Below are 22,724 nucleotides of genomic sequence, written 5' to 3'. Positions count from 1 at the left end.
GGACCATGAGCTTTGAACACAATTGGACCTGACCCTTATGGGATGCCCTTAGGGAAGACGAGTCCCAGGACTAACCAGGGTGCGGACATCCCTGTGTTTAAAATTCCGGATAAGCACCACACCTTCCAAACTGGACACTCCCTTAAGATGTATCCTGAATTACTGGGACAAATTTGACCCTGAAACCTTAACAAAGAAGTGGCTAATTTTCTTCTGTACCACTGCCTGGCCACAGTATTCCTTACAAAATGGAGAAACTTGGTCCCCTGAGGGAAGTATTAATTATAACATCCTTCTACAACTAGCTCTTTTCTGTAAACAGGAAGGTAAATGGAGTGAAGTTCCTTATGTACAGGCTTTCTTTGCCTTTCATGACAATACTGCCCTGTGCGAAGCCTGCAAGCTTTGCCCAAATGACAGAGGCCCACAGTTACCTCCATACTCAGGGCCTCTTCCCTCAGCCCCACTCTCCTCCCCCACTGACTCTCCTCCATCCAGCCCCACCAAAGTGTTAAAGGCACCCCAGAAAGAGAACACAAACTCCACAAGCCAGGCACCCAAACTATGTCCCTTACAAACAGTAGGAGGAGAATTTGGGCCCATTCACTTTCATGCGCCCTTCTCACTCTCAGATTTAAAACAAATAAAGGCAGATTTAGGGAAATTCTCGGATGATCCCTCTAACTATATAGATGTTTTACAAGGGTTAGGGCAGTCCTTTGATCTAGCATGGAAGGACATCATGTTGTTCCTTAATCAGACCTTAAGTCCTACTGAAAAGGAGGCAGCTTTAGCAGCAGCCCAGCAATTTGGAGATTTATGGTATCTTAGCCAGGTAAATGATTGAATGACTCTGGAGGAAAAGGGAAAATTCCCCACAGGGCAACAGACAGTACCCACTGTAGACCCTTATTAGGATACTGACTCAAATCATGCAGATTGGAGCCACAGGCATTTGCTAACTTGCATTTTAGAAGGGTTGAGGAAGACTACGAAAAAGCCTATGAACTACTCAATGTTATCCACAATTATGCAGAGAAAAAGAGGAAAACCCTTCTGCTTTTCTAGAAAACTAAGGGAGGCCCTAAGAAAGCACACCTCCCTAACTCCGGACTCCCTGGAAGGCCAACTTATTCTAAAGGATAAATTTATCACCCAATCAGCGGCTGACATTAGGAGAAAACTCCAAAAGTTTGCCTTAGGCCCTGAACAAAATTTGGAGGCATTATTAAACCTGGCAACCTCGGTGTTCTATAACAGGGACCAAGAGGAACAGGCCAAAAGGGAAAAGCGAGATAAGAAAAAGGCTACAGCCTTAGTCATGGCCCTCAGACAGGCAGACCCTGGTGGCTCAGAGGGAACCAAAAGAGGAGCAAGCCAATTTCCTAGTAGGGCTTGTTATCAGTGTGGTTTGCAAGGACACTTTAAGAAAGATTGTCTAACCAGAAACAAACAGCCCCCTTGCCCACGTCCAATATGCCAAGGCAATCACTGGAAGGCACACTGCCCCAGAGGATGAAGGCCGTCTGGGCCAGAAGCCCAACCAGATGATTCAGCAACAGGCCTGAGGGTGGCCAGGGCAAGCGCCAGCTCATGCCATCACCCTCATAGAGCCCCAAGTAAGTTTGACCATTTAGGGCCAGGAAGTGGACTTCCTCCTGGACACTGGCGCGGCCATCTCAGTTTTAATCTCCGGCCCCAGATGACTGCCTCAAAGTCCGTTACTATTCAAGGAATCTTAGGACAGCCTAATAACCAGATATTACTCTCACCTCCTCGGTTGCAATTAGGAGACTTTTCTCTTTTCACATGCCTTTCTTGTTACGCCCAAAAGTCCAACACCCTTATTAGGTAGGGACATGTTAGCCAAAGCTGGGGCTATTACCTACAAGAATATAAGGAATAAATTATCCATTCATTGTCCCCTACTTGAAGAAGGAATCAACTCTGAAGTCTGGGCCTTAGAAGGACAATTCGGAAAGACAAAGAATGCCCATCCAGTTCAAATCAGGCTAAAAGACCCCACCACTTTTCCTTATCAAAGGCAATGTCCCTTAAGGCCTGAAGCTCACAAAAAATTACAGGATATTGTTAGACATTTAAAAGAGGAGAAGGAGCTTGAACATTCAGTACCCTGGAATATGTTTAACCAATGGATATCTGGCCTCCTCCCCTTTCTAGGCCCTGTGACAGCCATCCTACTTTTACTCATCTTTGGGCCTTGCATTTTTAACCTCCTTGTCAAATTTGTTTCCTCCAGGATCATGGCCATCAAGCTACAAATGCTCTTACAAATGGAACCTCAAATGAGCTCAACTCACGGCTTCTACCAAGGACCCCTAGATCAACCTGCTGGTCCCTGACTGGCCTAAAATGTTCCCCTCTGGAGGACACCAAAACTGCAGGGCCCCTTCTTCGCCCCTAACCAGCAGGAAGTAGCCAGAACGACTGCCGCCCAGTTCCCAATAGCAGTTGGGGTATCCTGTTTTAGACGGGGAACTCAGAGGAGGGGCTAGCTGGGCATCCTGGGTCAAGTAGGGGCTCAGAAAGCTGTGAAACTCACTCATTTCCTGCATCAGAACTTACTTTGGTCCTGGATAGATAATATTGAAGATATATGGTTAAAATATTCCTAACACCAAAAAAAAAAAAAGAAGAAGAAGAAGACAGAAAGCCTTTCCCAGACCAACAAAACCTGAGAGAGTTTACGATCACCAGAACCATCTTATAAGAAATGTTAAAGAGAGTTCTTCAATCAGGAAGAAGAAACACTAATGTGCAAATGGAAAACATTTGAAGGTATAAAAATCACTGGTGAAATTAAAAACATGGACAACCCTAGAATACTCCAATAATGTAACTGTGGTGTGTGATAACTCCAGTATGAAGACTAAAAGACAAATCTAACAAAAACAATAATAGCTATAGCAATCTGTTAAGAGATAGGAAATACAAAAATATATAAATAGGTGGGGCGCAGTGGCTCACACCTGTAATCCTAGCACTTTGAGTGGCCGAGGAGAGTGGATCACTTGAGGTCAAGAGTTCGAGACCAGCCTGGCCAACATGGTGAAACCCCATCTCTATGAAAAATACAAAAATTAGCCAGGCGTGGGGGTGGGCGCCTGTAACCCAGCTACTTGGGAGGCTGAGGCAGGAGAATCTCTGGAACCCAGGAGGAGCAGGTTGCAGTGAGCCAAGATCGCACCACTGCACTCCAGGCTGGGTAACAGAGCGAGACTCCATCTCAAAAAAACAAACAAAAAAACCTCAAAAATATGTAAATAGAGACAACAAAAAGGCAAAATGTGGGAGAAACAGTTAACATGTAGGGCATTTTGGTTTTTCCTTGTTTCTATTCCTTTCTTTGTGACCTAAGGTAAGTTGTCATCTCTTTAAAATAATCTGTTATATCTATAAAATGTAAGACTCATGGTAACTACAATGCAAAACCTATATTTACTAAAAAATAAAAAGCAAAAAAAAAAAACATACTACCAGAGAAAATCACTTAACCACAAAGAAAGACAAGAAGAAAGGAACATAGGAGTTACAAAACAACCAGAAAACAAGCAACAAAATGGCAGCTGTAAGTCTTTACCTACCAATAACAACACTGAATGTACATAGACTTAACTCTCCAATTAAAAGGCACAGAGTATAAAGAAACATGACCCAACTACATGCTGCCTACAAAAAACCCACTTCATCTATAAAGATACACATCAACTGAAAGTGAAGGAATGGAAAAGATATTCCATGCAACTAGAAGAAAAAAACAAACAAGAGTAGCTAGATTTATATTATATAAACTATAAGTTAATTCCACTACTGTGTATATATCCACAAGAAAAAAATGTCATTATATCAAAGAGATAGCTGCACTCTCATATTTATTAATACACTATTCACAATAGCCAAAATATGGAATCAACCTAAGTGTACATCAATGATGAATGAATAAAGAAAATGTAATGTATATTCACAATGGAATATGATTCAGACAAAAATGAATGAAATACTCTCACTGCCACAAGATAGATGGAATTGGAGGTCATCATGTTAAGTAAAATAAGTCAAGCACAGAAAGACAACTATTATATGTTTTCATTCATATGTGGGAGCTAAAATATGCTGGTTTCATGAAGATAGAGAGTAAATTGATTGGTGGTTATCAAAGGCCAGAAGGGTAGCATGGAGAGAGGAAGAACAGAGTTGATTAATGGGTACAAATATAAAATTCAGTAGAAGAAATAAGATCTAGTGTTTGACAGATCAGTAGGGTGATTATAGTTAACCATAGTCTATCGTGTATTTCAAAATAACTAGAAAAAAATAATTCGAATGTTTCTAGCATAAAGAAAAGAACTATTTAAGGGATGGCTACCCATATTACCTTGATTTGATCTTTATACATTACATGAATGTATCAAATTATCACACGTACACCAAAAATATTTACACTTATCAATAAAAAATAATTTTATGAGAGTGATTTGAACACAAGCAGTCTAGACCTAAGGCCACATTCTTTCTTAACATCTATATTATTATAAATACTCTACTGGTTATAAATAAAAGAATTATACCTGTTTAAAGAAACAATTGGATTTTTTAATGACCAGACAAGACTAACAAAAATGATCAAGTATACTTGATAAAGGACAATACAAAAATAAAACTGACCCCTACCTTGTATTACACACAGAAAAGTCACTTCTAAGAGGATTGGGAATATAAATGTGAAAGTAAGATAATAACATTTCTAAAAGATAACATAAAGGAATGTCTTCATGATCACAGAATAGGGAAAGTACAAAAAGCACTAACTACAAAGGAAGAGATTATTAAAATGGATTACATTAAAATTAAAACCTCTGGCCAAGTGTGGTGGCTCACACCTGTAATCCCAGCACTTTGGGAGGCCAAGGTGGGTGGATCACAACGTCGGGAGTTCGAGACCAGCCTGGCCAACATGGTGAAACTCTGTTTCTACTAAAAATACAAAAATTAGCCAGGTGTGGTGGCGCATGCCTGTAATCCCAGCTACTCGGGAGGCTGACGCAGGAGAATTGCTTGAACCCAGGGGGCAGAGGTTGCAGTGAGCCAAGACTGTGCCACTGTACTCCAGCCTGTGCAACAGAGCAAGATTCCATTTAAAAAAAAAAAAATTAAAACCTCTATTTATTAAAAAATACCAAAGAATGAAAAAGCAAGCCATAGAGTAGAAAGATTAGAAAGATATTTGCATGAAAAGATATTGGTAATAAACATAACTGACAAAGGGCTTGTATCTAGAATATATAAAGAACTCCTACGACTCAATAAGAAAAAGACATACTCCAATAGCTAATAGGCAAAAGATCTGAACTCCTACTTCACAAAAAAAAATAACTAAATAGCCATTAAAAATATGAAACGATGTTTGACATTTTTAGTCATCAGGAAAAATGTAAATTTGAAACTGCAATGAGATACATCCATCAGAAAGACTAAAACTAAAGAAAAACTAATAATACCATAAATAATACCATATGCAAAAATGGAGCAATTGAAAGCAGTCTGAAAAAGTGAAGGAAGCCTAGCATAAAAGAATTTTTTTTTTGGTTTTTGGTGTTTTGGGTTTTCTTTGCAGTTTTTACAGGTTTATTTAAACATAAAGCATGCCCATGAGGTAGCTACTCATTTTCTTCACTGCGCAGCCTGGCATTGGGGTTGGTGACTATGATGGCCAGCTGGGCAGCTCATTCCACGATGGCTTTGCGGTTCTTGGAGGAAACATCTCAGCACAGTAAGATTTGTTGCACATCAGCAGCACTTCCAGCTCCTTGACGTTGTGGACCAGGAACTTCCAGAAGCCACTGGGCAGGATGTGCTTTGTTTTTTTTTTGTTGCTCCCACAACCAATGTTGGGGCATCAAGATCGACCCTTGAACCTTCTATGAACCCTGTTGTCTATACCTCTGAGTTTCTGCCAGTTACACTTAATTCTGACATATTGGTCAGTCTGGTGCCAGATGAACTTCTTAGTTCTCTTTTTGACGATCTTGGGCTTTACAAGGGGTCTAAGGGTGGCCATGATGCCAAGGAGGAGATGGCTGCCACCTCTGTAGGCACTGCCGAGAGAGGGGCTTTTTGTTTTTTGGGACTTTAATTTAAATTTTACTTTAAACAAACAAACAAAAAAAAAACTTACAAAATACAAAGTAAAAAGAATGAGAACAAAATAAATTTTCAGATACACAAAAATTGAAAAGTTCATACCAAAAGACTTCACTAAATGAACACTGAAAGATGAACTTCAGAAAAAAGCAAAATGATCATGGACAGTAATTTAAAGATATAGAAAGATGAGGCCATGCAGGTAGGTAGGAGCCAAATTATGTAAGTCCAGCATGCCAAGCCAAGGAATCAGAGGCTCCACAGTGATCCAGGGAGGTTCTAAATGGGAAAGTGATTTGATCAGTCCTGTTCATATTATTCTGCCCTTCCTCTTTCTATGTTTGCTTCTTTAAAGTATCATTTAAGTATCATTTTCACTCCAATCTCACTGTGATCTATCCTTCAGAATTTCTAGACCACTTTTTAAAGAAGGTGGAGTCTAGGTCTCCACTGGCCACTTTACTGTAGGTTAGACAACTGAAGTAGCAAATTAACTAGTATCCTCCACTTATGCAGTACTGTTTAAAAAATGAAAAAGTTGGGCCAGGTGCAGTGGCTCCTGCCTGCAATTCCAGCACTTTGGGAAGCCGAGGCAAGCAGATCTCTTGAGGCCAGGAGTTCGAGACCAGCCTAGCCAACATGGTGACACTCCCTCTCTACTAAAAATACAAAAAGTAGCCAGGCGTGGTGGCAGGTGCCTGAAACCCAGCTACAAAGGACGCTGAGACATAAGAATCACTTGAACCTGGGAGGCAGAGGTTGCAGTGAGCTGAGAGCACACCACTGCCACTCCAGCCTGGGCAACAGAGCAAGACCCTATCTCAAAAAAAAAAAAATTTAAATTTAAAAATAAATAAGTTGTCTATGAGGCAGAGACAGGTGAAGTTAAAAAATAAAAACACTAGATAGCAGATGAAGGAAACAATTGGCAGGAAGAGCAAATCTATGCTTAATTTTGCCAATTTATCTTTTGCTGATATGGTTCCAGAAAAAAAATCGATCAAACGTAAGGTACATAAGATGGGTGTGATGTAAGATAAAAAGTGTTCATGTCAATATATACACTACTTCATTTTGTGAGGGACTAACAGAATAATTGGTTTCAATGTCTTTATTTTTTAAGAGATGGGGTCTCACTTTGTTGTACTGAAGTGCAATGGTACAATCACAGCTCACTGTAGCCTCCAATCCCTGGGCTCCCAAATCCTCAGCCTCCCAAGAAGTTAGACTATAGGCACACATCACAACACCCAGCTTTTTTCTTTCTTTCACTTTTTTTGTAGAGAGAGGGTCTCACAATGTTGCCCAGGCTGGTCTCAAACTCCTGGCCTCAAGTGATCCTCCTGCCTCAGCCTCTCAGAATGCTGAGATTATAGGTGTAAGCCACCATGCTCAGCCAACAGTTTAAATTTCTTAAACAAGATCAAACATTTAAAAGTTTATATCAATGAAAAACTAAAACATTTGCTTTATTTAAAATACCTGGAAGGTTTCCATTGTAGTCCACATCTTCTATGCTACAACCCCATTTAACAAGAAGTTGCAAGCAGCCAAGCCGTCCATGAAAAGCTGCATAATGTACAGGTCTCCATTCTCTCTTATCGGTCACACTGGGATCCTAGAGGTAACATTCACAAGGACTTAGTTTCTCCCTATTTTGTAGGGAAAACACTAAACCTAGCAGCTTAATTCTATAAATAAGAATTGGAGGCTGCTCTTAATACAAGAAGGCAAACACTTAACATAATAGAAAAATGCACTGCAACCACTAATTTGAATATATGAGCTAATAAAATACTAGTAAAATTTTATAAAACAGGCTTTTCAAAAGAACGAGTCACATAAAATAGTTTTTAAAAAGGAACTTAACTAGTCATCTTACCAGTTAGATTCCTGACCAATAAAATGAAAGGGATAGATTGAATGATCAAATACTATCATTGAGAATATAAACAGAATTAATAAAAAATATTTAATAAGTTTTCACTCTTTCTCAAACTATAGAAACACCAACTCTCAGCCGGGCGCGGTGGCTCAAGCCTGTAATCCCAGCACTTTGGGAGGCCGAGACGGGCGGATCACGAGGTCAGGAGATCGAGACTATCCTGGCTAACATGGTGAAACCCCGTCTCTACTAAAAAATACAAAAAAACTAGCTGGGCGCGGTGGCGGGCGCCTGTAGTCCCAGCTACTCGGGAGGCTGAGGCAGGAGAATGGCGTGAACCCGGGAGGCGGAGCTTGCAGTGAGCAGAGATCCGGCCACTGCACTCCAGCCTGGGCGGCAGAGCGAGACTCCGTCTCAAAAAAAAAAAAAAAAAAAAAAAAAAAAAGAAACACCAACTCTCACCACAATGTCTTCAATATATGTAGTTCTCTTCTTCTATGTTATTTATTACAACTACTACAGATAAATATTGCAATAAACAAAATTTCTGAAGAAATAAATCACTTTATAAATCAGTATATGAAATAAGAGTTTCAAAACAAACACATAGGTAGACATACAAAAATTCATAAAGATTTACAATCACCTGGTTAAGATTTGTTTGAAGCTTCGTAATCTAACCAGTTAAACTCTGAACTGGCATGAAGAACCCAAAACCTCTCAAGTACTTTGTAATACTAAATTGTTTTTTGGGGGAGAAGAGAAGATTTGTCTGAATTATTGCTTCTATGTTTAAAGATAGAAAAGGTAGAGAGAAAAATTAAATTAGCTTCCCAAAGTCATATAAGAGATCTAAAAAGTCAGGAAGAGACAACTAGACTACCAAATGCTATTCCATCTACATTATCATACATTAGCACATATTAATAGGAGTCACTCACCACTCCACTTCGGAGCATTATTTGTAAAGTAAAAGAATGTCCGTGAGTTGCAGCAAGATGTAAAGGAGTGCATCCCCGGTCATCCTGGGCTGTCAGATTTGCTCCATTCATTATAAGAGCCTAAAAATAGAGAAATAGGAATGACTTTACATGAGTATAGATGTTAAACCATAAACGCAGATGCAGATTATACAAAGGCAATTTATTAATCTATAGCTAAATTATTATGTATGTTCTTACATGTGTGCTACAAGCAAATCGTAAGAAATTCTTAGCTAATACTAAGAAAATGTTTTGTTTTGTTTTTTAAGATTATAGAAACTTCCTCTCTAATCAAGGCTTTTAACATGAACAGGTTTCTCGAATAAAATGGAAAGTTTCCAGTACACTGAAACATAAATCCACAAGTTGCCTGGCAGGATAAAACACCTGGCAGGATAAAACAAAAACAGCAAGTTTACATGATCCCTGTAACACCCATGGTCTCAAACTCAGATGCTTCCTCCATCTGCCAACTGTGTTCTGGATACAGAGCACATCGTGGCTTCTGGGATCACACTCAGCTGAGGCTCTGGGTCCACAGAGCACTCATCTGGCTGGGCTATGGTGGAGGTGGCTCTACTCAAGAAGCAAAGCAGTTACTAGCACATTCAAACAGTGTATGGAACATATTTTAAATATCAAAGTGAGAAACAAGAAGGCAACATAATAATGTTATCAGAAAGATGTTAGGAAGTAAGGAGAGCCGTGTAAAGCTTGAGGCTGAAAAGCAGCTTGCCAGCTTCCTTTCTTTGGCTTCTTGGGTAGTGGGTGCCAAGACAGCAAGATGTGACGTTCTGGTTCATGGATCATATAATGGACCCATCCCTGACTCTGCTGAATGCCAAGATTCCTCCATTCAGATTCAGACATCAAATGGGTTTTACGGACCAGCTTGGCTGTGTCCGTGGGCAGCATGACATGTTGATACTCAACTCCTCATCGTCATATTTGTCCGAATAGTAAATTTGTTTGTGCAACATGATCACTTGGTTTGCTAGCCTTCAGCCCCGTGCCGCCAAGCAACTCCCAGCAGCACGTGCTCCCACCCACTTTGGCCTCAAGAAAATGTTTTAACATTGCCTAGAAGACATTTATAATATTGGTTTTACATTTTGATTTGAGCATGTGTATATAATTTATAAGACACATCTTTCATGAGCACAGATAGCCACTAAGTTAAATTCTTTAATTCTAACCTAATAAAACTGAAATTTAAACCTTCACTAATTCAAAAGCAGAATCCTTTGTTAACAAGGTTTTGGACTCAATCAAAGAATTAATTAAAGTGACAAGTTCTAAGCTCCAAATCAAGTTTCTAAGTACATCTAAAGAGGTCCCATCTGAATTTGCAATTGGCCCAGTTTCTATATATGGGTTATACCATATACAGAGTAATTGGCTTAAAAGAATTATTAGTCCCGGCCAGGAGCGGTTGCTCATGCCTGTAATCCTGACACTCTGGGAGGCCGAGGTGGAAGGATGACTTGAGCCCAGGAGTTTGAGACTCTTCTATACTTCACCATTCCTGTAATCTTTATCTCCAGCCCCCTTTTCAACCGCCTGGACCCTCTTCTACCTGGATGACCTACAGACACATTAAACTCAATGTATGCCAAAATGAAATCAACATCTGTCTTCCCAGTGTTCCTTGCTTTTCAGATTTCCCTATTCATTCCATCATAATTATCTGTTATTCTGACTCGAAATTTGAATTTTCACTACACTCTGTCAATGTTTGCTTTGCAAGATATCTTGCCTCATTTTCTTTCTTTCCCTCTGCCACCACCTATTTTTACCCTCTCTGGTTAGTGATTACAGCAAAAAATCTCTAACTGACCTTCTTGTCTTTAAACTCTTCCTTCATCCTAGTAATCCTGGACACATTTTGCTAGAATAATTCCCTGAAATACTGTTTTCATTATCTCATTCCCCTGTTAATGTCCATGTGGATGTTTATGTGTATGTATAAATATATATACAGACATATTTACACACACACACACGCACACACACATATAATGTATATAAAAACTCTCTTTTCGCAGCCAGATGCAGTGGCTCATGCCTGTAATCCCAGCATTTTGGGAAGCCAAGGCAGGAGGATCACTTGAGCCCTTGAGTTCAAGACCAGCCTAGGCAACATAGGGAGAAACCCCTGACAGACATCTCTACAAAAAAAATTAGCCAGGCATGGTGAAGCATGTTGGTGGTCTCAGCTACTTGGGAGGCTGAGGTGGGAGGATCGCTTGGACCCGGCAGGTTGATGCTGCAGTGAGTCATGACCAGGGCACTGCGCTCCAGCCAGAGTGACAGAGCAAGACGCTGTCTCAAAAAACAAAAACATAAACAAAACCTCTCTTTTCTTTCCAGGTAATCACAGGGTTGAGGAGGGGGAAAAAACTATCTTTCTATAAAATGAATCCAAAATCTTCATTCTATTTCTGAGGCACTTTACAAAACTGGTCTACCCAAGCATGGTTCTTAACAGTCCACACCATAAATAATCTAAACTCAGTAAAACTAACATAATGGTATATCCTCTGAACATAGCCCAATTTTCTAATTCAGGAGCTTCTTACAGAAGTATAGCATAGAGATTAATGGGACAAGTCTAGGTTCAGATCCTAGCTCTGTCACTTGCTTAGGCAAGGTACTTAACACTCTGAATCTGTTTTGTAACCTATACAAAAGTGAACTCATAGAACTGTTTGTGTTGGATGAAATGATACATGAGAGACTGACTGACACACAATAAATCTTCAATGAATGACAATTATTATTTTTATTTGCTCCTAACGTATTGCCTGCCTCTATAATACTTCCTCATTACTTAATCTTTAAAATCAACCCACTCTTTTGGGCTTAACTGATGTTTTATTTCCTCCATTTATGATCCCTCTACCTCCTCCTAAATTATACAATTCTTCTCATCTGTATTTTTCATTAGAACTTTAATCATAGATTTTGCTTTGTATCGTTTTGCAACTCACTGAGTAGAGCTCCTGACCCTTCAAACAATCTCATGCTTCCTCCTGGCAGGAACTGTGATGTGGATTGGCTGTGTCCCCCCTCAAATCTCATTTGAATTGTAGTTCCCATAACCTACATGTGTCATGGGAGGGACACGGTGGGAGGTAACTGAATCAGGGGGTGGTTGCCCCCATGCTGTTCTCATGATAGTGACTGAGTTCTCACGAGATCTGATGGTCTTATAAGAAGCTTTTCCCCCTTTGCTCAGCAGTTCTCTCTTCCTGCCATCCTGTGAAGAAGGACGTGTTTGCTTCCCCTTCCACCATGATTATAAGTTTTCTGAGGCATTCCCAGCCATGTGGAACTGTGAGTTAACTAAACTTTTTTTCTTTATAAATTACCCAGTCTCGGGTATTTCTTCATAGCAGTGTGAGAATGGATTAATACCAACTGTTTGCTTATATGACTCTGTATTCCTCCAAATTCCAGTCTATTTCAAAACACTGAATAATAACAATTACTCTAATATACTAGATCCCACCATATATTAATGTGTCACCCTGGTCAGGCAATACATTAAATATGAAATTTTAGGCATGGCCAAATGTCTTAGTCTGTTTAGACTACTATACAAAATATCATAAACCGGGGAGCATATAAACAACAAAAATTTATTTCTCATAGTTCTAGAGGCTGGAAAGTCCAAGATTAAGGTGCTGGCAGATTCTGTCTGGTGAGGGCTCATTCTGCATGGATAGTGCCTTCTCACAGCATCTTCATATGGTGGAAGAGGCTAGTGAGCTAGCTCTCTGAGGTCTCTTGCAAAAGGACATTAATCCCATTTATGAGGGCAAACCCCTCATGACCTAATAACCTCCCAAAAGGCCTCACCTCTTAACACTATCACCTTGGGGTTAAGATTTCAACATATTTATTTTGGAGGACACAAACATTCAGACCACAGCAGCAAGCTATAAAGGAGATAATCTGGTCATGACTGTGAGATCTCACAAAACAACCCAGATAGCCAACTACATCAGAGATAAAAGGATTTCTGGTTGCACACCATTTATTTAAGTGGATAGCTGGTATCAGAATATCTGAGTTGTGGAATCCAGTAAGTTATTGTTTAGAACATAAAACTAAATCTATTGAGTCAAATAATTAGAATAATAGCAATAGCCCAATAGAACTATGTTAAAGTAATTGAGCTTACTGAAAAAAAGTAATAAGGTATTATTACCTGTACACAAGCATCCTGACCCCTGATTGCAGCTATGTGAGATGCTGCCCAACCTCTCGTTGTTACGTGTGTGATATCAGCTCCATGCCAGAGCAGCCAATGAAGACACTAAGAAAATAACCATGTTAACAAGTGATAAGGTGGATGTTTTTAACATTTTTATCTTTTAAATTTGGTGTGTTATCATAAAATAACAGACTGTAGCACAAGAAGTATCACAAGTGAATGAGAGATCCATGTATAAGAAAAACAAAAGCACAAGCACAGTGACACAGCAACCAACATTTGGCCTCACTGTTGGGTAAACAATAGAGACTAGTGGGAACTGTGGCAAACTGGAGACCATATTTCTTGTCTGTAAGGTGTAGATACTACCAATTACAGTTAGTGGTTGCTATGAGTGAAATGCTTATCTGATGTTTGTAAATATTCTGTTTGACCAATACTGTGCAGGCCAAAGAAAACAGATTTAAGAATCAAATTCACTTAAAGGCTGCCAGTTTTCAATCTCGAACATAGATCTTTAAATGGGTCCAGAGTTTTTGCATCGGAGCACACATTGTTATTCTAGTGATTCTAAAAAACAAATAATTTAAAAAAAAAAAAAAGAGAAGTCAAATGTATCTTTCAAGATTTTTAAAAATTAATCTAAATCTCAATATAATACAGTACTTAAAGGTCTGTACCACATACAGTGTTACTGTCTTTGTATAATCAAGTTTGTATATTCTACCACCTTTCTTTTTAAAAGAATTGATCATATCATTGGGATACATTGTCATAGAAGTCATAATCATATTATTTGATAAAAAGGCTTATCAAGTAAATATCATTTGCCTATCACAGAGACTAATGACAATAAAATATAAAAAAAACCTCAATCTCAATAATTATCATAGTAAGTCATTCATTTATTCAACAATATTTATGGAAAGACTATTATGTGAATTGTTCAGGTACTAGAAAATAAAGCCACTGTCAACATTCATGTACTGGTTTTACATTTGTCTTGGGTGATTATGTAGAAGTGAGACTGCTAGGACATAAAATAAGTATATATTTAACTTTATTGTAAAAACTCCAAACTGTTTTCTAACATGGCTGTACCTCTTTACATTCCCACTAGCAATGTATGAGAGTTCCAGTTTCTTGATATCCTTGTAAACACTTTATATTGTCATTTTTTTCAGGTTTTGTTTTTTCTGCTATTCCTATAGGGATGCACTGGCATCTCATTGTGGTTTTAATTTGCATTTGCCTAATGGCTAATGATGTTGAACATCTTTTCGTATGTTTAATTGCCATCCATATGTACTCTTTGAGAAAGTGTCAATTGAAGTCTTTTGCCCATTAAAATTTCTTTCTCTTATGCTGAGTTCTGAGAGTTCCTTATATAATCTGGTTACAAGTTCTTAGGTACATGATTTGCAAAGGTTTTCTTCTCTATTTTCTCTATAAGTTTTATAAGTTTCACATTTATCTACAATCTGTTTTGAGTAAATTTTTGCATACGATACCAAGTATGGCTCAAGTTTCATTTTCTTTATTTTTTTAATTTTAGATTCAGATGGTACATGTGCCAAGTTCGTTCATTTCAAGGATATATTGCATGATGCTGAGGTTTGGGCTTCTATTGAACCCATCTCCCAAATAGTGAGCGACCAGGTTACCAAACAGGTAGTTTTTCAACCCTTGCCTCCTTTCGTATCTACTTTTGGAATCCCCAGTGTCTATTGTTCCCATCTCTTTGTCCATGTGTACCAAATATTTAGGTCCCACATATAAGTGAAAATATGTGGTTTTTGGTTTTCCTTTTTTGTGTTAATTCACTTAGGATAAAAGGTCCATTTTCTTACATATGAATATGTGTAACTGTGCCAACATCATTTAATGAAAATATATCTGCTCTCCACTGAATTACATTTGCATCTTTGTTAAAAATCAATTGACCGGCCAGGCGCAGTGGTTCACGTCTGTAATCTCAGCATTTTGAGAGGCTGTGGCAGGTGCATCATTTAAGGTCAGGAGTTCAAGACCACCCTGGCCAACATGGTGAAACCATGTCTCTACTAAAAATACAAAAATTAGACAGGCATGGCGGCAGGCACCTGTAGTACCAGCTACTCAGAAGGCTGAGGCAGGAGAATCACTTGAACCCAGGAGGCAGAGGTTGCAGTGAGCCGAGATCATGCCACTGTACTCCAGCCTGGGCAATAGAACCAGATTCTATCTCGAAAAGAGAAAAGAGAGAACAGAGAAGAGAACCGAACCAGATGGAAATCTGGAGTTGAACAGTATATCTGAAATGAAAAGTTTACTATGGGCTCAAGAGCAGATTTCATCTGAAAAAAACTGAAGTCCAATAAAGCATAGTTTTCACCAATTGTTAATTTAGTGATTATTTCTCGCAACCAATATATAAATACCAAAAATCTTAAGAAAATTCAGAAAGGATAAAAAACTGTAAAGGTGTTAATGTAGTGCTCAAGTAAAGATTTAGGGCCAGGCGCGGTGGCTCACGCCTATAATCCTAGCACTTTGGGAGGCCGAGGCAGGTGGATCACAAGGTCAGGAGTTTGAGACGAGTCTGGCCAACATAGTGAAACTCCGTCTCTACTACAAATACAAAAATTAGCCAGGTGTGGTGGCACGTGCCTGCAGTCCCAGCTATTCAGGAAGCTGAGGCAGAAGAATCATCTGAACCCAGGAGGCAGAGGTTGCAGTGAGCAAAGACAGCAACAGAGCAAGACTCCCTCTCAAAAAAAAAAAAAATTTAGGAGATGACCTTTAAGTGGGAATAGAGGAAAGCACTAAAATCTTTGGTTTCTGTTTATGTTTGATAAAATCCAACAAACAGGCTGGGGCATGGTGGCTCACACCTGTAATCCCAGCATTTTGGGATGCCAAGGCGGGTGGATCACTTGAGGTCAGGAGTTAGAGACCAGCCTGGCCAACGTGGTGAAACCCCATCTCTACCAAAACTACAAGAAATTAGACAGGCATGGTGGCACATGCACCTGTACTCCCAGCTACATGTTAGGCTGAGGTGGAAGAGTTGCTTGAACCTGGGAGGCAGAAGTTGCAGTGAGCTGAGATCATACCACTGCACTCCAGCCTGGGAAACAGAGCGAGACCCTATCTGGAAAAAAAAAAAAAAAAAAATCCAACCAACATTTATTGAACATCTGCTGGGCACTGTGCTAGACACTAAAAATATGAACAAATAAATTTAATTCAACAAATTCAGCAACATGAGAAACATTTATTGTGAACCTATGATGTGACTCCTATAATATGCTAGACACCACGCTAGGTATTGTGGAAAAAAAGACGAATAAGACTCAAATGGTATCTTCAAAGAGCTCAAAATCTAACAGAGAATAAAATTTAAAGTGATACACTTTTAAAATTTATAAGATTTAGAGGTAGCAGTAAGGAGTCAGTAACCAGTTGGGAGATATTGAGGGCAAAAAGAGAAAGCTTTACCAAGTGGATACTGACTGACCTGGATTTCAACCAGGTAACCAGTGGGAAGAGATGAGACAGGCAGATAAAACAGCACGTGCATACTGCCCAAAGTAATTTACAGATTCAATGCTATTCCCATCAAGCTACCATTAACTTTCTTCACAGAATTAGAAAGTACTTTAAATTTCGTATGGAACCAAAAAAGAGCCCATAGAGCTAAGGCAATCCTAAGCAAAAAGAACAAAGCTGGAGGTATGATGCTACCTGACTTCAAACTATACTACAAGGCTACAGTAACCAAAACAGCATGGTACTAGTACCAAAACAGATAAATAGACCAATGGAACAGAACAGAGTGCTCAGAAATAACACCACACATCTACAACCACCTGATCTTCGACAAACAGGACAAAAGCAAGCAACAGGGGAAGGATTTCCTATTTAATAAATGGTGCTGGGAAAACTGGCTAGCCATATGCAGAAAACTGAAACTGTATCCCTTTCTTAAGCCTTATACAAAAATTAACTCAAGATGGATTAAAGACTTAAAAGTAACACCTAAAACCATAAAAGCCTTAGAAGAAAAACTAGGCAATACCATTCAGGACATAGCCATGGGCAAAGACATCATGACTAAAACACCAGAAGTAACTGCAACAAAAGCCAACATTGACAAATAGGATTTAATTAAACTAAAGAGCTTCTGCACAGCAAAAGAAACTATCATCAGAGTGAACAGGCAACCTACAGAATGGGAGAAAATTTGTGCAATCCATCCATCTGACAAAGGGCTAATATCCAGAATCCACAAGGAACTTAAATTTACAAGAAAAAAACAAACCACCCCATCAAAAAGTGGGCAAAGGATATGAACAGACACTTCTCAAAAGAAGACATTTATGCAGCCAACAAACATATGAAAAAAAGCTCATCACTGGTCATTACAGAAATGCAAATCAAAACTACAATGAGATACCAGCTCATACCAGTTAGAATGACAATCATTAAAAAGTCAGGGAACAACAGATAATGGAGAGGATGTGGAGAAATAGGAATGCTTTTACACTGTTGGTGGGAGTGTAAATTAGTTCAACCATTGTGGAAGACAGTGTGGCAATTCCTCAAGGATCTAGAACTAGAAATACCATTTGACGCAGCCATCCCATTACTGGGTATACACCCGAAGGATTATAAATCATGCTGCTATAAAGACACATGCACACATAAAAAAATAAAATTAATTAAATCTAAGGACATGGTTACGAGGATGGAGCCCAATGTTCAGATTTGCATTAAAATACTCACTAAGCAGTTTGTACTAGCTAAAAATTGAAACCAAATAAATATCCAACAATCCAAAAACAGATAAATTCTGATACCAGTCTAAGAATAGAAAAACAACATGGCTGAAGGAAATGAACTAGAGTACATATATGTAACCACATGGCTAAAACTCAAAAACATATTGTTGAACAAAAAAAGCAAACTAAAGAATAATACACATAATGTGGTATCATTTATATAATGTATAATGTCATTCAAAACAATGATATAATCATATGTAATAACAGCATAAAACATAGATGGGAATAATAAACACCAAAATCAGGGTAATAGTTATCTCTGGAGTTGGAAGCAGAGGAATGGCACCTGAGAGGGGTACTTAGGGACTTCAAATGTACCTGCAACATTCTATTTCTTTTCTAAAATCTGACGCTACTAAAGCAAAAATGTTAGAATATGTATTCATTATATTATCCACTCCAAGTTATCCTCTATGCTTGCCTCTGGAACCCAGTCACCATATTGTAAGGAAGTACAAACCAGCTCACATGTAGAGTCGTCACAAACAGGCCCACAGGAATGAAGTTTAAGGTGCCTAATCCATAACCAGCATCAACCACCAGAGACATCTTGAGTGAACAAGCCTTCAGAAGAATCTAGCCCCAGCTTTTTAATATTCCAGCTGAAGCCCCAGATATCATGGAGCAGAGACAAGCTCACGTTTGTTCACGAGTATAACTAAATCATTATTTTATTACGCTAAATTTTGGGATAATTTGTTATAAAGTCCTAGCAAAGTGGAATACCCAAATATTAAATGACTATGACTGAAAAGAAAATATATGCAGTACCTACCAGAAGGTCTCAACCCTGTTTGCTAAATTTACAAAACTGTTATTGCTATAAACTTAACCTCGGTTTAGTGGTATGTATAGTTCCTTACCTCCAAACTTCCAGAATGTGCTGCCCAATGTAAAGGGGTAAACTTATGGAGAACATCAACTTCATTAATGCTGGCTCCATGTTCCACTATTTCTGAAAGCTGCTTTACATCTCCAGCTCGTACTGCGTCATGTATGCTGCCAAAATGCACCTTCTTCCTGGAACCTACTGAAAAATCAAATTATTTACAATGTACTACAAAACTGGGAAAGAGAAAAAAAGACTAAAACAGTGATCTAACAGAAAGCACAAAATTACTTTGGTTTTCCAAATAATTTACTACAAAGACGTTTGTCATTAATATCTTAAACAGACTTCTGGTTTCAACACTGACATGTAAAAAGCATGGAAGTTGACATTCCCATCCTTATAGGGAAAAGTGAATAAACAGAAAATGAACAACTTTTCTTGGACCCATCAGAGAACTGAGGTCTCAGGGCAAACTGCTACCCCAAATCTGGAGAGACAAATACAGAAAAATATAGTCCTAGAGCAGAAGCACTGGAGTCATAAAGTGATAGAAGCACTTACGTGGTATTTTGATGACTTGCCAGAGGTTGAGTACATACTGGTCAAAGAATGAGAAACTTCTAGGGGTCACACTCTTACTTAGGGAGCCACTACACTTTCATAGATTTTACCTTCACAAACCTCACCAGGTTACCATGGTGAAAAGCCAGGAACTCACGTATTTGGCAGTGAGAAGGAGAAAGTAACCATTTTGAAATATGCCTAATGTGTTCTCCATAACAAAGGCCTCCCTAGTGAAAAAGACTTCACCAGGGCCGCCTCTCATACATGCAGATATATTTTATCAACATCTTTCTTACATTTCTAATTTATGTCTTACACTATGAAAGGAATGGCAGGCTACAATTTTTAATTCATATACTGTTAGTGCTTCATATTTTATAATTTAATTAATAAGCATTGTGAACCAGAGGCAATAAAGGTATCTAAGCATGAACAGACAGCTATTAGAGAAGGATGAAGGAGTAAGCAGTTCAACTGCAGCATTCTCTAAATAAAACAGGCATGATTCCTGACCTGAAGCTGATTTGAAAACAGCTCACCAACACTTCTGGCAAATGATCTGTGCAACCTTGTACTACTATTTATCTATGTACCTGTCCTCTCTCCACAATCAAAATATTAATTTCTTAAGGGCAAAAATCATATTTTACACTGGAATTATATCTTACTTTTATTACATCTTTTTATATACTCTAATTATATCTTTGCTCTTAGCAAAATGCTATAAATGTACTCAAAAAGCCTTTCTGAACATCTACCGTGAGTCAAGCACATCATAGAAAATGGACATAGATTTAATACTTTTTTTTCCACCAACACATTAAAATCTATTTGGATAAATACATAAAGAAAACAAAAACCTGACAGCAATGTCCTCAGAGAGTACAGGTAAAATTAAGGAGAAACAAAACAAGTCATACAGGAGGAAACATTCGAGCAAGACCTTGAGGAACAATTAAGATATATGGCAAATGGGAACAAGAGCTTATGTAAGGTGTGCACACAGACACATACACACACACCCCCCTTTAATAAACATTCAATGATGTTAATCCCTAGGCCAGAACTTCATTCTTCTCCTTTAAACTAGCACAGCTAGACCTACAAGTGATGTTCTATCCACTCTACTTATTTTACACAGACACTCCTCTAATCCATCTTATACAGACCAACTATCCTGATCACTTCATGCCCCTACTCTAAACTGCTACTGGTTGGCCACTGCTAGTCTACAAAACAAAACCCAGACTCTCAGTATGACCTCTATGGCCTCCCATAATTTGGCTCCATCTAATTTTATGGCCTTTTTTCTCACCACATTCCATCCCAATTTATTCACTCATCCACCCATCCATCTACTCAACATAAGTTTGGTATCTACCATAAGAATAAAAAGATGAAGACACCCTCAAGGAACTCACAGATTAGTAGAGAAAATACAAACACAAAATACAAAATAATGTGGTAAAAGCAATGATGGAAATACTCATAGGAACTTGTGGAAGCACAGATGACTTCAAACTCAGCTAGGGTAGGAGGGAAGGGGAACAGAGAAGGATTCCCGGGGAAAGTAACATCTAAGATAGAATCTTCAAAGATTAACAGGAGTTTGCCAAGGAAAGTGGGAGCAGTGAAAGGCATTCTAAACAGCATGAACTGTCAAGAAATCTCACACACACATACACACACACACACACACACAAATCCTATTACTAAAGTATTAAGGGGAAATATTGCCTAGAACTAGACAAGATACAGACAATGGTGAAACTTATTTTTAAAAACTTGGACTTGAGCAGACAGTGGAGAATCACTGAGGAATTTTAAACAGAAGAATTATAATGATTGAGAGTTGTAAGGCTGAGTATACAAGGCTAAATTCAGGGAAGAGAATTTATTGAATGGGGAGCAAAAAGGCAAAACTAGAGAGTAGGTTGATTGGTCCGGCACGGTGGCTCACGCCTGTAATCCCATGAGGTCAAGAGATGAGACCATCCTGGCTAACACAGTGAAACCCGTCTCTACTAAAAATACAAAAAATTAGCCGGGCATGGTGGCGGGCGCCTGTTGTCCCAGCTACTCGGGAGGCTGAGGCAGGAGAATGGCGTGAACTTGGGAGATGGAACTTGCAGTGAGCTGAGATCGCATCACTGCACTCCAGCCTGGGGGACAGAGCGAGACTCTGCCTCAAAAAAAAAAAAAAAAAGAGTAGGTAGATCATGTAAGAATACACTTTACAATAGTCTAGACCAGAAAAAATGAGATCCTGAACAGTGGGAAAAGAAAAGCAGACAGATTCAACAAATATTAATAAAATTAGAATGAACTAAACTAGAATGGATTCAGTGGGTGAAATAAGAGAAAAGTAGTGAGATAACTCCAAGATGTCTGGCTTTGTCATCTGAGTGCTGTGGTGCCATTAGTTGAGACAGCAAACACTGAAGGACAGAGAGGATATATAGATACAAAATTACAATTTGGACATGCTGTTCTTGAGGTACCCAAGGAAGATTTCCAGAAGGGAGACACATGTATACATCTGCAGCTCCGAGGAGAGATACAGAATTCAGGTCTCAGTGTTACGTATGTCTCTGCATTACAATGTTTTTTCTGACACCCATACTCACCCGCTACTGGAATCAGTGGCATTCTACCATCCTTTATAACACTCACCTTACTTGTCATTATTTGCTCAGTATTTATCTTCCTCACTAGAAGGTAAAGAATGTGCCTTGTCTTCTTTACTGATAGTTCCTTAACACAGAGCACAAAGTAGGCACGCAGTAAATATTTACTGGATGGTTGAATGAGTAACAGATTTGAGGGCCATCAGTAGGACTGAAGTCACAGTAAATGACAAGAAGAAGAGAACCAATGATGGCATCATCAAGGGGGGAAAGCTGCATTTAAGAGGGCAGAAGAAAAGAAAACGGCAAAGGAAAGGGTCACTCAATAGAGTGAAAGAAGAAAACTAAGTAAGTACTAATTTGTCGTCTCCACAGGGTCAAATGCTTCAGGGAAACCAAGGAAGAACTTAAAAGAGTCCATAAGACTGAACAAGAGTTGATGTTAAGCTGGGCAAGAAGACTCGGAGGACTGGTGTGGATGGAAAAAAGGAAAGAAAGCTGAAATAATACAGAACAGGGGAAAGTTGACAGCTTTGGTATCTCCAAAAACAAATTAGAAAGGGAAACGGGGAGCGACACCTGAGAAAAGGAAATGCCAGAAAGGGCTAAGACTGTTGCACGCTTAA

The 22,724-nt window shown here is 38.9% G+C and overlaps 1 protein-coding gene and 1 pseudogene across 3 annotated transcripts in view; both read right to left on the bottom strand.

Annotated features, from left to right (window-relative positions):
• The window catches only part of ANKRD42 (ankyrin repeat domain 42), a 77,763-nt gene that overhangs the window by 53,976 nt on the left and 1,063 nt on the right, over positions 1 to 22,724 (bottom strand). The window contains exons 2-6 of one of the 3 annotated variants that reach the window (XM_025355705.1): positions 19,026 to 19,102; positions 17,098 to 17,100; positions 13,244 to 13,351; positions 8,989 to 9,108; positions 7,645 to 7,780 (exon numbers count right to left, since the gene is read on the bottom strand). In XM_025355705.1, coding sequence (XP_025211490.1) covers positions 7,645 to 7,780; positions 8,989 to 9,108; positions 13,244 to 13,351; positions 17,098 to 17,100; positions 19,026 to 19,102 — 444 coding nt within the window. Of the gene's footprint in view, positions 1 to 3,879; positions 6,442 to 7,644; positions 7,781 to 8,988; positions 9,109 to 13,243; positions 13,352 to 17,097; positions 17,101 to 18,938; positions 19,103 to 22,724 lie in introns of those variants that run through there. The other 2 variants (XM_025355707.1, XM_025355706.1) reach the window with 2 other exon arrangements.
• On the bottom strand, positions 9,706 to 10,010 carry LOC112607254 (annotated as a pseudogene).

Source organism: Theropithecus gelada, chromosome 14 (assembly GCF_003255815.1).
Source record: "Theropithecus gelada isolate Dixy chromosome 14, Tgel_1.0, whole genome shotgun sequence".
Taxonomy (NCBI): domain Eukaryota; kingdom Metazoa; phylum Chordata; class Mammalia; order Primates; family Cercopithecidae; genus Theropithecus; species Theropithecus gelada.
This window is presented reverse-complemented; position numbering and strand designations above follow the sequence as displayed.